The sequence below is a fragment of the Sminthopsis crassicaudata genome, chromosome 5, assembly GCF_048593235.1.
Source record: "Sminthopsis crassicaudata isolate SCR6 chromosome 5, ASM4859323v1, whole genome shotgun sequence".
Taxonomy (NCBI): domain Eukaryota; kingdom Metazoa; phylum Chordata; class Mammalia; order Dasyuromorphia; family Dasyuridae; genus Sminthopsis; species Sminthopsis crassicaudata.
The window spans coordinates 106,847,493-106,862,888 of NC_133621.1; the positions used below are offsets into that span (position 1 = coordinate 106,847,493).

Genomic DNA, 15,396 nt, shown 5'->3' on the forward strand with positions numbered 1-15,396 from the left:
TACTATATTACTGAATGAAGTCTTTGCTCTTTGAAAGCATCAGGCTATGGGATGCTTACCTTCCCAGTTACCTAACTAGACTTCCTAGTTTTTCTGAGTCAGTTCCATTTCTGATAAATTTCACCCAATGAGCATTTGCCCTCAGAAAATTCTGCCTGTCCCCAAGTTATTAACTTTGAAAATATTGTAGAAAAGCCTTGAGGTACTTTCAGTTTCCATGGAATGGACTCTGAGAATCTTCTGAAGCATGAAGTTAGCTATGGAAAAAACCCAAGACTCAAAATTCAAACATGCTTTAGAGATCATGTAAGATCGGAGGCTAAAGGAATGTTCTCAGCCAGAGTTCCTCAGTGCCTCTGCTTCACCACCATAGCTAACAAGCCGGGCTGGACTTCCTCCCACTCTGCTCTGCCTCCATATGTGCCTTTTTAACGACCTTTCTTTCACCTATTGTGCTGAATGAGACTAAATTTAAGTGTGAACTAGATCATGGGAAAATATCAGTTTGGACTGAGCGACCTCAGTTTTTTTTTTTGTTTGTTTTTATGTTGTTTTTTTTCATTCTCTATCATGCAGGGATTCTAAGATGAGGCCGCTGAGGACGTTTTACGTGACCACGGGTTATGGCAAATGGGCCGAGGGGCGGAGACAGTGTGAGGTTGTGTTTTTACTATAGTCCGGGCTTTCCACAGTCTGAGGGACAGTGAACTGGTCCTTATTTAAAAAGTGTGAGGACCCTGTCAGACGGTCCATCTCCCTCTCCAGGACACTGCCCAGCCGGTAAATTTTCCAAGCCTTGCATGTCCTCCCACCTCACGTCTCAGACTCTAATTTCCTTCACTGGAGTCTAACACGCCATACAAGTTTCCTGCTCACTCCTCAGCTATTTGACGTTTCCCCAGATTATTTGTAATGTTGTACTTGCTTTGGATATAACGTTTATACTCACGGGCGTTATCTCCAGCAGTGACTGGAACATACTAGATGCTTAATAAACGCCTGACTGATTGATCCTTTCTAGGTTTGAGAGCACCTACAACTGACGGTCTTCTCTGTCATCCCCACTATTGCCTCCTCTCAGGTTCAAATCATCCCACCAGTCCCTTGGTTTAAATGCGCCTGTGCAAGCCAGTCAGTCACTGACAATGCCACGCCCCTTCCAAACCCCGGCTTCCCGCGGGTGTCTAGGGCGGGGCTTTGATCCGGGCGCCGCAGGGTAGAAGGGGAAGAGGAAGCTGGGGGCGGATCACTGGGGAGTAGGGTGGAGCGTGAACCGGAAGTGGAAGAAGCTTCTCCCTTTCCAGGCGGATTCCCTTTGGCGCGGCCCCGGCTCTCAGAGAACTTTCCTTCTCCCGGCTACCGCGGTTGCTGTGTCCGATCTTCTTGGCCAGCAACCTCCCAGTGCCGCGTTCGGTCCGGGCTTTCCCGCGCTACCGCCGCCTTCGCTCCTCCCGCCCGCCGCCTTCTTCCCTTCTCTCCATCCGGCCGGCCCCACCGCAGCGATGTGCGACAAGGAGTTCATGTGGGCTTTGAAAAATGGAGACCTGGATGAGGTGAAAGATTATGTGGCCAAGGTAAGCGTGGGCCGGGAGTGGGGGCGCGGAGAGGGCCGGCGGCCCCCACGGGGAGGCTTCTCCGCCGGCTCCGCCACGGGAGGGTCGCCCCGAGGGACGAAGGCCAGAGCGTTCCTGCTCTCCGGAGACAGACTCGCGCGGGTCTGTCAGTCAGAATGACCGCCTTGTCAGTCAGCCAGGTTGACCCGACCCCGTTCAGCAATCCAGACCCAGGCAGGCTGGACTCCCATCTCCGGGAGAAGCCCCGGGCTTAGGCCGTTGTCCCTGCATATCTTAACACCTCTGTGATTGATGTTAAATCTGTGCGGAACCACCGATAGTGCGAATACGGCCGCCCAAGTGGCATTAACCGGTGCGCCGTTCTTTAAAAATGGTGAGCCTGACGGAGACGAGACGTAGTCTCAGAAAATGGTAGTTTTAAGTGTCATAATTCCGAAACTAATTCCGTTTTAAGGGGCCTTAATTTTGGGTGTGGCTCTTTTCCTCTCCCCTGCCACACCACCAATATTCTGTTACTTCTAGTGGCAAGATTGTTAGCTGACTTGTGTTTCACACGTCTTAGCAGGTTTTTGCATGAGTATCAATCAGTCTGATTGACAGCATCCAGAATACGTGTCCAATAAATAGTCATAGTGTATTTGGTGTGAAGAGAAAATCAATTTACAACCAAATCCACATGTATAAAAATTGAATCTATCTTGTCCCAAAGAGTATTTAACGATCTCAGTGGTTTTTTATCAAACAAGTTACAGTTTTTGTAAATGTGACAATGTAATTTTACTCCTCAGTTAGTTGTTTACAAGAATTGCAACATTAAAAACAGTCTTTAAAGAAAGTCGTAAATTCACAACAGATACAAACATAAGGCCCATATAAATTCTTGTTCCTCTGTGGAGCTCAAGAATTGACTTTTTCTAAGAAAAATAACATTTGTTTACCATTGTCTTTTTTCAGGAAGCAACAAACAAGTAGTATTCGTGTTTCTGAGTGTTTAAAACACCTAAGACCTTGTGGACAGCTAATAACTTTTTCCACCCTGCATCATTTAGGCCTTGCCATTCACTCTGTCAGTTATTTGCAGCAGGTTATGATTACTGTGTTGTGCTTACTCCCCAGTAGCATTCTGAAGCCAGATTCCATAAATTGGGCAACATGAGTGAAAAATAAGCAACTATATATAATTCCCTATTAATTTTTCTCTATTTTAGATTTCTAAGTGTGATTTGATTTGGAAAGTAATCAAAAGTTTGTGTTTGCTGACCACTTTTTTTTTTTTTTTCTCAGCCACTTTTCTTAGTGTCTTCCACCAAAGTCCTACCTTTCTCATTTATTTATTTATTTATTTATTTAGTCGCTGGCCAAGGGTTAGATTAAATCTCTGAGACTCCTGACTTATGATTATGGTCCTATGAATGATACGATGCTAAAATTAGGATTGGCTTCATTTTATAGATAGGAAAACTAAGGCCCAGAAAGGGTAAAAATATTTGATTCAGGATGACTGAGACAGTTTTAGAAAAGTAACCATTCCATCTTATATCCTTCACGTTCCAAATCCAAATTTTTTTTTCCCTACTTCATCTAGTTGACTTTACAAACTAAACCTAAAGCTAGAATACTCCATAAATACCAAAGTCTCCGTTAATATTTTTAAAAGGTTCAAGTACATAGAAAATATCTTTTTTGAGTATACTTTTATGTTCACATAGGTTTCTTTTATGAATTAAAATGTCAGTTTTAATTGCGGGATTTGTGTGGGGGGAAATATTCTATTTGCATTACTCTATATCCTTCTGATGTAGCAGGGAGGAGAAACAGGAGATAAGAAGGAATGACAGTTTGCCCTAAAAGGTTTGGATATAATAATACCTTATAAGCAAAACATTTAATTTTTCTCTTTCTTAGATTTCTAAGTGTGATTTCACTTCTGTCTTAAGCAATGGAAAGTAATCAAAAGCTTGTGTTTGCTGACCACTTCTTTTTTTTCTCAGCCACTTTTCTCAGTGTCTTCCACTGAAGTCCTATCTTTCTCGTTTATTTATTCACTGGCCAAACTGTTCATGTATATGTTTAAGGTTTTTACATAAAATGTATATATGTGTGTTATGATATTTTGGCTGTCAAAATTCTTCCTCTACCGTATGCTATTTTGAAGTTCTGTGACATTGTTCACTTGCTAAGACAACCCTTTTAGTTGACCATTCCCTCTTTAAATTAGTATTTAGGAATATGTGGCTTCCCTCAATCAGTTGTACCTCCCTTTCCTGCTTACTTCAATCTGCTTCTGATTTCTTCTCAGAAAAATTGAAAAATTATGGAGAAGTTAAAAAACAGTGCTTCAGGACACATTTCTGGACCAGTGAAAAGTTAGCTAAGAGAATCTGTGGGCTATCATGGATGAATTCAGTGTAATTCAATGGAAAATAATAACTTTATATATATATCCAAGTTAACTACTGAAGTGTGGCTTTAAAACTGTTAAAAGCCATTTTAAAAGTAGTTTAACTTCAAGGTAGCAATGTCATACTGGATAGAAAGCAAGTCTCAAGTCAGGAAGATCTGGATTCAAGGCTTACTTCTGACACATATGAGCTGTATGACCATAGACAAGTTAGTTAAGTTCTCAATATACTAGGCAACTTTCTTAAGGCTAGCAGTTGCAGAAATAGTAGTTGGTCTGTACCTCTATCAATGTAATACCAATGAAGAAACAGGTCCATAATGGAAAAAACAAACATTTAACTTCTGAACATGCACTTTTATTGTGGAGTGTCCACTGTGTCCTAAACACTTTACATATAAAGAATGTAAAAGAAAGAGAAGATATGACATTGTACCTAGCGGGCAACCATTTCCCAGTCTCTGACCCTTGACTACTATTTTTCTCACTTCACTGTTCACTTTTTTTCCCCCCACCAATTCATGTGCTATTTCTGATATTGCATTGTGCATTTGGTAGGTTAGGGATATATCATTATACGTGTATAAAATACTTTTAATAGACTTAGAAGTTCATATACAAATGGTAATAAATCAACACTTAGTCAGAGGCTCCTTACCAATAGTAGCCTCAGTTATGTAGAGCAAAGCTAAGAATTTTATTGTTTTCATGTAGCCATAATACATTTCATAAAATCCATTAATCTCACATGTTAATGTTTCAATAGCTTAATCCCTAAGAACATCACTCTGACACTTTTTAAAGGAAATATGTAAAATGACGTTCTACTTGTAAAAGTGCTTTGCAAACTTTAAACCATTATATAAATGCTATTATTCTTATTAATATTTACAAAAAGGCTGTTTGATGTATGGAATGAATAACCCTGTCAACTTAATAACCACAAAGGACATAGAAAATACAGCCTTAAAAAGCCTAATTTTTCTTATATGGCTTATGACATTGATCTTATTTTGTCATACTTCATTGTTAACAAAACATAGAACATAATATTATGTACATTTTATTTAAAAGACAATAATATATATTTTAGAGATTTCTATCCAAAATTTTTTCAATTAAGTTATACCAGTTAACAGGTCTAAAAAAAAAAAAAAAAAAAAAAGACATTGCTGCATTGAAAACAGTGCATAAGTACTGAAAAGATGAGAAGTACAAGTGTCAGGGAACTATTGGGCCTAATCCAGGAAAACTACTTGAAGGAGATACCTCTCATTATACCTTAACCCTAGTTAAGTGTAAAGTAATTTGATTGACAATAGCATCACTTAAATATCTGCTGTGCACAGAGCATAAAACCTTTGCCAGGTTTGGAAAGTTCACTAAAAATGAAAATAGCAGGACAAATAGGTCCATGTCTGCATCAGGTCTGATACGTACACTGTGTTGTTTACATGTACTTCTATTTCACTTTCTCTGAAATACTATACATCAGGTCTCTAACTTCCCTTTCTCTGTGGTTTCCTTTCCCTCTCCATCCCCCATTCTGACTGTGCTTATCCTCTACATTTTAATAAGGCCTCAGGTTTGAAAAGGCAGCAATTGTGTGAGAGAAAATAGGATCACTTGAGCCTGAGAAAGAAAGAAAAAAAACTTGACCAAGAATTCACTGTTTTCTTTAGAAATTTGAAAACTTTTTGGATTTACTTTGATGTTGTTTCCTAAACAGTATCTAGGTTGAAACAGACTAAAATTCAATCTGCTTTGTATTGATCACATTCAAGAACTTACTTTGCCTTGAAATTAAAATATCATACTTTTCTTATTTTAGAGAATATGAATGTTACTTTATTTTTCTCTATAGCAGTAATCCATATTAATAGTAATCAAATTATTAGATCATGCTGCTATATTATTAAGTGCTTTAATTAGATATAAAATATTTTCTAATGTAAATTTTCATAAGGAGGTTTATATCTTATTAGCATAACCTATCTAATGTTGATTGGTTTGGGAAACTTTAGTTTAGCCATTGTTACAAGAGGTAGTTCCATAAGAATAACATCATAAATGGGCACTGGGCCAAACAGTACCATGGAGTTTCATAACTGTACAGTAGATTGGTTTTAATGAAATCATCTCTGTTGTGGCAACCTTGTGTTAAAACTTGGGAAGGCACAAGCTGCTTCAGTGTCTTGTACATGCTTGCTTGATAAATTAACAACATTTGTGAAATAGGATCTGGGGTGGCATACATAATAAGAAATACCTAAACAAATGTTTATTTGTTGCCCTTGCATAAGCCCCAAGCTTAGAATGTTATACAGTAATAAATACTTTCTTCCTTGAATATGAAAATAATCTACCATCATTAGAACATATAATTTGAGTTGGGATAGGTTGTATTGATCCATACATTCATTCAATTCATTTTGTCCTTTAACAGTCAACATGAATTTTCAGAGTGTCTGACCAGGGCCAGTGATGTATTTAATCTATGACAATGAAATAAATTTTTGCCTTAAAAGAGAAATGATTGATCTTGGAATCAATTCGAAACCATTGTTAACTTCTAAACTGATTCATGCATAGGTGTGACACACACTTAATATCATCACACATACTTTTGTTTATTGCACAATTTGTAGCCATTGCTAGAACCAGGTCTCCTTCTTTGGCAACTTCTTTTGGGACTGGGAAACTGAGTATTTTTTAAATAATAAATATGTGTGACTTAGTGTTGCAAAACAAATTAAAAGAATATCAAGATAAAAGATACATTTCTATCTCTATTGTTCTGTTTCCTTTTTTATATGGTCCTCTTCATTCCATCATTATGCTATTATCATTCTGCCTCCTAACCATCCAAACCTACTTTCTCTGACCCATAGTGATTCTCCAGTGAAGTCTTCCATACTTCAGTATTAGTTCTAATGCCTTCTTTAGATCCCTTAGTCCCTCAACTCAATGCCAGATATTTGAATGAAAGCAAATAACTTAAATGCTTACTAAGTGCAAAAATCGAAGTTTAAAAAAGATAAAGGTCTTACTTTAAAGTTTATTGAACTCTTTCTTCATCATCCCTATGAAATAGTTCAAGTAACTTTTTATGGATTAAGAAATTAAAGCTCAGTGAAATTGTGACTTGCTGACACCAACATCTAGCACAGTCTTTTATAACTATATTAACAATAGTGAAGTAAAGTACTATAAAGCTTAAAGGGAAAAGATGAACTAATTGTGATGTAATACAGAAAAAGGAAAAAGAGATGGTATTTCATCTGGACTTAGAAGGATATTTGAGAATCCAAGAAACAATGGGAGATAAGAGTATTCTAAAGAAAGGGAACAATTTAAGCAAAGTAAAACTAGTGATTTGGGAGCAAGAAGTAGTTCACTGTGACTAGAACATAAAGTATATAGGAAATAAATTTAAGAAAATGTTGAAAAAGTCAAAATTTAAGACGATTCCAGATTGTGGAAGGCCTTGAATGCCAGGCAAAAGAGTTTTTCATCTTTATTTGAGATTCATGGTTTTGAATTAGATCTATGCATAAGAAAAATTGTTCTGGTAGCTATGTGAAGCACTGAAGAGAGCAGAAAGTCTAGTTGATAATTGGTTCTACTACATAAATCCAGGCAGGTAGTAAATGAAAGTCTGAACTGGTTGAAGGCAGGGGGATAAAAAGAATAGCCAGGAGGCAGTGGATAAAAATGATGTAAAGGTAAAATCTATAGTACCTGCTAAATGATTAGATGTGAAAAGTGACAGTGAACATTATGTAGAGGGAGATAACTAAGATTATGAGCATGGAAGATCCATATATTGTCATAGGTATAATTAGTGGCTAAAGGTATAAGGGAAAGGTGATTTTTAAAGTGTGACTGGGACATAGTGGAAGAACTATTAAATAGGCAGCTGGAGTTTCAGGTCTGGAGCTCAACAATTGTGATATAAATTAAAATGACACCTTTTATGCCCTCACACCATCATCCACAAAGATGTAAATAACTGTTAGTATCTACTTTAATCCTCCTAGGAAAGTATTGTTTAACAGAAATGAGACAATATAAGGGAAATATTTAGAGGAAAGAGGAATCATTCCCCAACTTCACTCCACCATAGCCAGTTTACCTACTGATAAGGCCTGAGATTTGAGAAGGGAGTATTTTCAGTCCTCAGCCTGCTTTGTTTAATGTTTCATTCTGCTGAGTGAAAACTTGAAATTTGAGGGCTCTCTAAAGATCTAGATTCAAAAATAAAGGACCTTAGAAACATCATTTCCTTATTTCTCTCATTGAACAATACACTTAAGTATTACAGAAGGTATAGGCTGACAGATTTGCCCCATTCCTAAATATGATATTACACAGCACAGGTATTGAGGTCTTGGGACCAAATTGACTTAACAGTAAACATTAATAAAGTATATTCAAAGTAATTTCAAAAGAATAGAACCAAAAAGATCCAGGATAGACTTTTGTATATGAAAACTCTTGAGCTGAGCCTTGAAAAAAAACTGTAAGTTCTAAAAAACAAAAAACAGACAAACAAAAAACAGCCTATGTGCAAAGGCACACATAAACAGAGCCAAGTCATGGAATGATATGTATAGAGCAGTTTAGCAGAAACATAGAAAACATAAAGGAAAATATTATACAATAAGCCTGAAGATAGATTGTCAAGGGTTTTAAATATCAAACAAGAATTTGTATTTTATACTAAAGATAGTTGTGAACTACTAGAGTATCCTAAATAAGGAAGGGATCTCAATCCTTGTTGTAGGAGAATTTAGCAAATTTAGCAACATTGTGAACAGAGAGAAGAGACTGGAGTCTGGTAGACCAATTAGGAGGTTATTACCACAGTTAATAGTGATTATATTTTATATATAATCTAATAAGGAGTGATTTGAAAGGGCCTCTGACTATACTCTTGTTGTTCAGTCCCATTCCACTATGATGGTAACTATGAATGTAGAAAAGTTATAGAAATATAATCAAAATGTGTCCACTGATTGAACATGGACGATGAATACCTGGTAAAGGGTCAGGCAGGGATGACTTTGGGATTGTAAACCTGGATAATTAAAAGGTTGCTAGTGCCCTTCAAAGAAATAGGAAGAGAGAAGGGTTTGGGAAGAAAGCTAATAAATTCTGTTTTGAATATACTGAATTTAAGAAGCCTGAGGGGACAACCATTTGGAGAAATCAAGTAGATTATTGGTAAAGTGGAACTGAGAGTCAGCTGCATAAAGTATAGGGCCACCTCGAGAGTATAGTAAGACAAAAGTGCAGAACCTCAGTTCATACCCATGTAGTTGATGATTCAGTGAAGGAGCTGTCAGATAGGTAGAAAAAGCAGACCAAGAGAGCCGATTGTAATTAAGGGGTAAAAGTGGTTAACGGTATTCCCTAACTTTTGTTTCTTCTTGGGGCCTCTTTTCATCCCTTTCACTTTTACCTAAGAAGTGGTAGGGTTTGTCCATTTAGTTCTTCCTAATTGAGTGACTTTCTACCATCTGACTTTTTCTGAAATATCTCTTCTTATTCCATCTCACCAAAATAAAAACCTAGTAAGTAAGTAAAACTAACTTCTATTCCCTTGTTTATCATCTTATCCAACCTACTACAACTAAGACTTTCTCCTATTTTATAAATTAAACTATTCCAGCTAAAACTTTTACTCCTCCATCTAGCCCATACTTTTTTAGCAGGAAATTAAACTCCTTATTCACTTCATTCACAGAATGTTTGGCCTGAAGGCCGTTTAAAGTCCATGAAATCATTTGCTAATTCTACCACAGGCTGTGATGAGCTGAAACCTAGGTACAACATTCTCCTACCGCTTAAGTACTATAACTTGCCATTTTGTCCAGTCTACAAATGATGTTGTAATTATTCAAATGGCCCTTGGCAGAAGAAATGTTCCCCATCCTTGATCTAGCCTAATAATTCTACAGTAGTAAGTACAGTGACAACTAAGAGTTAGGTAGTTTGGACTGCTAATTTCATAACAAGTGAATGGTAAGCTTTATTGACATTTTTCTCTAAATTTTAGATAACTAGAATTCACAGTGATACTCATTGAGATTTCTTTGTTCTGTTTGTACAGGTAATTCTGGATTTTTTGTAAGTAGATTAGACTTTTATGGAATACCTTTCTTATCTTTGATGAATAAAAAGTTAGAAACTGACACAGAAGAGGTAACTTATATTCCCTGAACCATCATCTTTTTTTTTCATACAGATTGTATAATCTGTATTAAGGGTTTAAAGTGTGAAAAGAAGTCGTTTTTTGATCATTTTCTCTTCATCATTTCTAAAGCAGAAAAATAACACAGAGGATCCAGCCTGTCCTAGCCAGTAGTCATGCCAACAAAAATATAAATCTTTTAATTTCTTTCAGCATCTAGATAACATATTTTTGTTTTTTATTCATTATGAATTATTTTGGGCACTGTAATGATGAAATGTTTTAGGAAATGCTTCCTATGTTTGAAACCTGCTCTCAGCAGTGAAATGATGTTTAGATATCCTAGACAATTTTATTGTGATAGAATTAATGAGCCTTAATAGTTATTTAACTGTCACAAGACATATTGTATTAAGTATTATATCTGAAAATAGCCTCTTTGTTTGCTTTAGCCTTTTGAACAATTCCATGAACAAGAATGAGGCCTTTGAATACTTTTTCATGAGGGACTTAAACTGCTTATTCATTTCATTCACACAAGTCTAGCAATGACTCACTTATCTGGAATTCAGCTATCCAGCAAATTAACCCATCCAATACTCAGCCTTTGTGTAGCCAAAATATCACAAAGTATTTTTGTACTAAAATTCATTCATTTTACTCATCGGAAAGTGCTTCAGATCCTAAGTTAGAAATTATTTATTTACTCCTAATTTCTACTTTAATTCAAAGAAGTTTGACCATCTAATTTCCAAACTAGAGATTAGAAGCAGAAAAGTAGAAGCTAAAAGGGCATTTGGCTATAATTAGAAATATTGACACCACTAAGAAGTGATAACAGAGAAGAGGTAGCAAAATTGCAAAAGAAGACACGAGCTCAAAGAACGAAATTCTTGGAATTTAACATGGGCAAAACAAAACTATACACCTTAATAGATCATGAAAATATCATTGAATAGTACTCAAACCTTAAACTATATAGGCATTTGGTAAATGTTTAATTTGACTAAGCACCTTTTTAAAAATTTTTACTTTTGAAGACAGGTTTAGTGGCTTTCCTAGGATCACATAAACTAGAAATTATCTGAAACCATGTTTGAACTCAGGTCCTCCTGACTTTCAGACCAGTGCTGTATTCACTGTGCCACCTAGCTTGCCCAAGCATTTTACACAGCAACAAGATGGTTATGTGATGATCAACAGTGATAGACTTGCCTCTTTTCAACATTGAAGGGATTCAAGGCAATTCCAGTAGGTTTATGATGGAAAGAGCCATCCCCATCCACAAAGAGAACTATGGAGACCGAATATGGATCAAAGCATAGTATTTTCACCTTTTTTTGTTATTTTTTTCTTTTTTTTTGATCCCCTCATGTTTTACTTTTCCCTTTTAATCTGATTTAACTTGCACAGCATGGTGAATATGGAAATATGTTTAGAAGAATTGCACATTTTTAACCTATATTGATTACTTGCTGTTTAGGGGAAGTGGGGGAAGGGAGAAAAATTTGGAATACAAGATTTTGCAAAGGTGAATGTTGAAAACTATCTTTGCACATATTAGAAAAATTTAAAAAACTATTTAAAATGTCATTATATTCTGCATACTGTATTTAAGATTTGGAAACATTACTACATTTTGGAAACATTTCTACACAGAATTTTACTCCTAGTAGACTTAACTGTTTTCTTCCATTAATTTATTATTTAAAAGAATTAAGTAGTTATTTGGGGAAAATGCCCATTCAAAATGACCTGCATCCCAAAAACTATGGATAGCTGAAGTTTTATTATTCGAGCTCTACTTTTTTTCCTTCAGAAAAGTTGGTTTTCTCTACAGTCATCAAATTTTCCTTTCAGCCTTTGAAAATTATTATCTTGTAGTTTAAAAGGAGATGGCATGTACACAAATAATAATACAGAGCATTATTATATACTTTTGTGTGTGTCACAAAAGTAACAATGAAGCTTCATAAAAGTTTGGGGGGAGGAGTACATATAATCAGGGAATGCCTCAAAGAGATGTCTTTGTAAGAAATTTATAAATTATTTTTGTCTTGGACCATTTGACAATCTAGTAAAAAGTCTATGGATCTTCTTTTCAGTATAATATTTTTATATGTATGAAGTAAGATTTCAAAAGGAACCAATTATATTGAAAGTTCTCAAAATATTAAAAAACACAAGTTCATAGACTAGGTTAAGAATGCCTAATTAGTCAAACTCTTAAATTTGAATAAGTCACTTATTTTGATAATGTTGGGTCCATATTTGTAGTTAATTATCTATATTTGGAAGATAATTTACAAAATTATACTTTAGAATTATTTATGCTATTACAGGGATGATGGTTTTTCATATTTCCTGATAATATAAAACTACGTTTGAAGTCAATCAAAATTTTTTAGCCCCAAATTGAAAATACTGTATTTTTTTGAAAGACTTAATGACAATAAATAGGTTTTTCATTTCTCTTTGATTTGGGGGTTTTGAAATAAAATTCCAATATGTTTTCCACGAAGGATGTCTTTGAGGTAGTGATTGGTAGATTTTTTTCTGTATCTACCTTCCTCTCATCTTCTATCACTCCAGGACAATTTTCTTGGATTATTTCTTGCATTACTTAGTAAAGGTTTTTTGCTTTGTTTTGTTTTAGTCACAGCTTTTAGGTAGTCCAGTTATCCTTGTATTTTCTCTTCTTGATCTTGTTTTTCAGCTTTGTTGTTTTTTTTAATAAGATGTTTCACATTCTGTTCTATTTCATTCTTTATATTCTGTTTTGTTATTTGTTGGTTTCTTACTGCTTCACTAGCTTCCCCTTGCCCAATTCTAATTTTCAAAGAATTATTTTCATCTTTAAGAGTCTGTATCTCTTTTTTTAATTGGTTAATTTTTTTTTTTTTAATAATCTTGTTTTTCTTGGATGGTTTTTATTTTTTATTTATTTATTTGATTGGTTTTCCCTCAAAGCCTCTCATTTGATTTTTAAATTCTTCTTTGACTTATGTAAATTCTGTATGGTTAGGAAACATTTAACCTGGCTTTTTGGAGTAGAAGAAGCTTTTTTTAAAACTTCAGTATCCTCCTCTGAAGATGAATCCTGGTCTTCCCTATTCCTTACTAAGTTTCTATGGTGGGTTCTTTCTTCTTTGCCAGTTTTTTTGTTTTTTGTTTTTAATTAATGAGAAGTATTAGTATAAACACCTGATCTTAGGTCGGTTGGATAGTGCCTCTAGCTTCACTTCAGCTCTCCCCTCTGACCTGGAACCCCAAATCAAAAGTACCACCCTCCTGCAAATGCCCACAGCCAGCAGTATCCCTGCCCCACTGCTTCTGCTCTCATCAAGCTTTTTTCCTTCTTTCCCAGGGGGGCATCTTTGTAGCACATCTGGATCTGGCTGTTTCTAATCAGCTGATATTCCCTCAGTGTTCCAGAACTCAGATCCCTGACTGGCAGACAAAAGTTTCTGTGGTTCATGCTGAGGTTCCAGCCAAACCTAGCTAGGCCCAGGCTTTCCCACTTGGTGTTTCTGTGAAGCTAGACAGTTGGTGTTTGTACTTCACACTGGTTAATCCCAGGCCTGGGGTCTGCCTTTGAATATTCTTGGGTTGTATTAGGAGGACCCCTTTTCTGCCCCAACCCTTCTTGATTTTTCCCCAGTCTGTATTGACTCTGAAGCACAAATTTGTTCTGTTTGTAGGGGAAATCTGAAGAGCTTGAAATTTATGAACCTACTCCACCATTTTTTCCAGAATCCTCTCACTGCCAATTTTATTTTGAAAGCACATAGGAGTTGATCTCATATTAACAATATGAATTGATTGTTCATGATAAATTGTATACTTTGTGAAGGAAAAGATGGTTTTATTAATATGAGTGTTTTCATGCAGGGAATATATCTTATCCTTCATAAAAGCAAGTTTGAAAAGTGGTAAATTAATAATTCTCCAATTAAGTAGACTACAGACACACCTGGAAGTTGCTATTCTGTAACTATCATTTATGATAAAATAAGATTTTGTGTTGCCTTCTACCATTTTAATTTTAGCCAGATCTTCTTCTAAGATGGATAACAGTATCAAAACTTTTCTTGAACCATTGCAAATATATATGATATAAGCTTAATTTCATATGGGTAATTGGAGAACTGTTACATAGTAATACCATTTTTAATATCGGTCTACTGTGGATTTTAACATAGTAAGAAACACGTTTCTGAACATTTGAGCTCTGTCTAGTCTTCATGGGAGTCTTCATTAATCTTGCTTTAACAAAAATTTAACTTAATGATCTGTAATATATTTGAACTAAGTGAAGTTTAGTTCATGACAGTGTTTACCCTGGATAAGAGAAGACAGAGGGATGTGATAGGTTTTTTTTCAAATATTTGTCACATGGAGGTGAAATTAGACTTGTTCTCTATGATCCCAAAGGGCCAAATAAGGAGTAATATGTTATTAGATGTAAAAAGGCAAATTTTGGCAACATTTTAAAAAGAAAAAAAAAATAATTTTAAGGCAAAAAAATTTCCAATGATTAAAATTGCTTAAAAGTAAATTGATTTAACTTGAAAAGTAAATGACTTCTATCTCTTTGAAAGTCTTCATGCAACATAGATAACCATTTTTGTTCATCCTACATGATATCATATCTCATGATTCCTTTCATGTATGTATAAGTTGGACTAGATGACTACTAAAGTCCCTTTCAATTCTCAGATTTTTGTTTTGTTTTGTTTTTTGTATTCTATTCAATTCTTGATAAATAACAGTAATTACTGATAACTTTCTGATAATAAAAATTTCTGAAAATAAAATTCACTAATAAAATTTGATGTTTTGGATGCTTTTCTTAAAGTATACATGAAATAAATGATGATCATTTTATAATCACTGTGAACTTTTCTTGCCTTTTTTTTTTTTTATACTTGAAACATTAAGCGGCGGTTTAATTCCATAATTTTCAGATACTGCTTTATTTTTTCTCTCTTGCTGCATGTTGAACATCCCATATTAACTCTTTGATCTCTTTTCTTTGTTCAAGGTAGCAAATTTTGCATTCACATCAATTGACAGCATTGTTGAATCAGCTATTGTTACTTAGGACCTGTTTTGACAAAAAGTTAAAGTTCTTGATTATGAGCTTATACTCTAAAAAACTTTTTAAGATGTTAATGAACAAAAGCACAGTACAGTGTGAAACTGAAATTTTGGAGAAGCGTTTA

The 15,396-nt window shown here is 35.2% G+C and overlaps 1 protein-coding gene across 1 annotated transcript in view; it reads left to right on the forward strand.

Moving 5' to 3' along the window:
• Positions 1-1,186: 1,186 nt before the first annotated feature.
• MTPN (myotrophin) overlaps positions 1,187-15,396 on the forward strand; it is a 63,358-nt gene continuing 49,148 nt past the window's right edge. Inside the window, exon 1 of the mRNA XM_074267833.1 lies at positions 1,187-1,574. Coding sequence (XP_074123934.1) covers positions 1,503-1,574 — 72 coding nt within the window. The 5' untranslated portion in view covers positions 1,187-1,502. The remainder of the gene's footprint in view (positions 1,575-15,396) is intronic.